This window comes from Etheostoma cragini, chromosome 10 (genome assembly GCF_013103735.1).
Source record: "Etheostoma cragini isolate CJK2018 chromosome 10, CSU_Ecrag_1.0, whole genome shotgun sequence".
In the NCBI taxonomy this organism is placed as follows: Eukaryota; Metazoa; Chordata; class Actinopteri; order Perciformes; family Percidae; genus Etheostoma; species Etheostoma cragini.
In genome coordinates, this window is record NC_048416.1 from 15,539,431 (window position 1) to 15,542,155 (window position 2,725).

General features: G+C 39.8%; 3 protein-coding genes across 4 annotated transcripts in view; all 3 read left to right on the plus strand.

Moving 5' to 3' along the window:
* LOC117952246 (protocadherin gamma-C3-like) overlaps positions 1 to 25 on the plus strand; it is a 1,971-nt gene extending 1,946 nt beyond the window's left edge. The window contains exon 2 of the mRNA XM_034884397.1: positions 19 to 25. Within this exon, the coding sequence (XP_034740288.1) occupies positions 19 to 25 (7 nt within the window). The remainder of the gene's footprint in view (positions 1 to 18) is intronic.
* The window catches only part of LOC117951262 (protocadherin alpha-C2-like), a 125,719-nt gene that overhangs the window by 78,366 nt on the left and 44,628 nt on the right, over positions 1 to 2,725 (plus strand). The window lies entirely within an intron of this gene.
* Positions 772 to 2,725, plus strand: part of LOC117952247 (protocadherin gamma-C3-like) — an 8,147-nt gene continuing 6,193 nt past the window's right edge. Inside the window, exon 1 of the mRNA XM_034884398.1 lies at positions 772 to 2,561. Within this exon, the coding sequence (XP_034740289.1) occupies positions 1,053 to 2,561 (1,509 nt within the window). The 5' untranslated portion in view covers positions 772 to 1,052. The remainder of the gene's footprint in view (positions 2,562 to 2,725) is intronic.

Below are 2,725 nucleotides of genomic sequence, written 5' to 3' on the forward strand. Positions count from 1 at the left end.
GACCGTTTCCGCCTGTAGATGCTGAGCTGATCAGTATTAACGGAGGAGACACTTTTACCAGAACTCAGACTTTACCTACAGACAAGGTATGGTTCTCCACTGAAGCGCTTTCAGTTTTAAATTTACATGATTTACATATTTTGCTACGATAATTGTGCATACACAACTCTAGGAAAGCTGAAAGCAAAGTAATGAAAGTAGTAATAGCTTCCCAGTTAACATACAATTTCCGCTGTCCACGTTAGAAAATATTGTAGTTTTATAAACGACCTAATTTGTAGCTGATGGGATTCAGCTACAAACTTTGTAAGACCACAAAGACAGAGCACCCACACTCATGTCTGTTTAAGGACCTGAGATGGCGTCTATGAAAACAGGATTGTTTGAAAGGGTTGCCTCTTTAGTAGGTACCCTGGATCCATACAGTTGTGTACAGCGCTAACCGTGGTGCTTACATAAAATCAACATTTGCAAGCGCTATCAACAATAAATTGATACACTTTTATTATTTAAGGAATACGTTGGCTAATTAGGTAATTGGTTATTTTACATAAAGAGTTCAATTTTTAATCGGCATTCCCTAAAATTAAGTTAGCTCACGTTTTGCCTACACACTGAATCACTGAAGTTTTGCTGTACCCATGTATGGCTCCTTAAATTGATAGATTTACATTTGACAATTAACATGATTGTATGTTAAAAAGAGAACTGTTGAATTTGTTTCCAATCACTCAATTAACAGCATGTGTCAACGTTCTTAGTAACTCATATTTTATAAAACTGCAAACAAATCACGAGGCTGTTACTTATATTGACTTATCTATCATTTACCACATGATGTCGCTGGAGACCACATATAAGATTGTTACAATATGAATAAAAACTCCTCCCTGCACGGGAAACCCAAAACCGCCATCAGCCAGCCATCAGTTTAGAGAAACACGGGATTGTACTGTGGGCAGAAGAGCTGCTGCTGCTGCGGATTGTTGTTTATGACGGATGTATACATTGGAAATACACAATAAGTGTAATTCAGTGTTCATTGTACAGCGATGGGAAACGAGGAATATGCCTGGATTCATATCGTTGCACTGCTGTGTTTTTGTGACTCGTCTGCTTCCCAATTATCCTACTCCGTTTCCGAGGAGGCGAACAAAGGCACCGTGGTGGGGAATATCGTAAAGGATTTGCACCTGGATGTTCAATACTTAGAGACCAGGGCTCTGAGGATTGTTTCGAGTTACAGTAAGAAATATTTTGACGTGAATTTGCGCACCGGGAACCTCTTTGTTGACGAGAGGATAGACAGAGAAGAGATTTGCGCAAACACTCCACAATGCTCCCTGAGGATACAGGCTGTTTTAAGCAATCCAATGAATGTACACCGCATCGAGGTCAGTGTGATAGACTTAAATGATAACTCGCCAGAATTTATTGAACAGTCACATTCGTTAAACATCTCCGAATCAATGTCACCGGGAGAACGATTTCTTCTCCCAATAGCGGTGGACGCAGACATAGGCAGCAACTCAGTTAAGACTTACAAGCTGAGCCACAATGAATATTTCTCGCTTGATGTGCAGAGCGGAGGAGAACACGGTGTGTCTGCTGAGTTACTGCTTCAGAAAGCTTTAGATCGAGAGAAACAGCAGGTTCTTAAACTTATTCTGACCGCTGTAGATGGAGGAAACCCCGCTAGATCAGGTACATTGCAGATACATGTAAATGTAACAGATGCGAACGATAACACACCAGTTTTCAACAAATCGCTTTACAAAATACGTGTGCGTGAAAATATTGCACACGGAACAGTGATAATAAAGTTAAATGCTACAGATTTAGATGAGGGCATGAACAGTAAGATCATGTATTCCTTTATCAAAAGAGGAAATACAGATCCATCAAACATGTTTGATCTAAATTCAGGAACAGGAGAAATCACAGTGAAGGGCACATTAGATTATGAAGAGACGTCTGCTTATGAGGTTAGAGTCCAAGCAACGGATCAAGGAATCTACCCTCGTAGTGCACATGCTAAACTACTGATAGAGATAATTGATGTGAATGACAATGCCCCAGAAATATCGGTGACGTCACTCATGACCCCAGTAAAAGAAGATGCGGAACTGGGGACAATAGTGGCTTTGGTTACAGTGAGTGATACAGATGGAGGAAACAATGGTGTAACTAACTGTAAGGTAGTTGGGTCTGCTCCCTTTAAACTGAAGTCCAACTACAAAAATGAATATTCATTAGTAGTAAATGGACCACTAGACAGAGAAAACACTTCTCTGTATAATGTCACAATTACAGCCACAGATGAAGGGAGCCCACCTCTGTCCAGTATCAGGGTCATTACTGTTGAGGTTTCCGATGTCAATGATAATGCACCTAGATTTATGGAGCCTGTGATTAATGTTTATGTGAAAGAAAATAGTGCAATAGGCTCCGTTATTTCTACAATAAATGCCTTTGATCCTGATTTGGACAATAATGCAAAACTGACTTACAGATTGTTAGAAAATTATCCAAAAAATATTCCAGTTTCTTCAGTTGTAAACATTAACTCAGTCACTGGAGATATAGTCAGCATGCAGTCTTTTAACTATGAGGAGTTAAAAACTTTTCAGTTTAAAGTTCAGGCCAGAGACTCTGGTGTTCCTCCGCTCAGCAGCAACGTGACTGTGAACGTTTTAATCCTGGATGAAAATGACAATAATCCAAC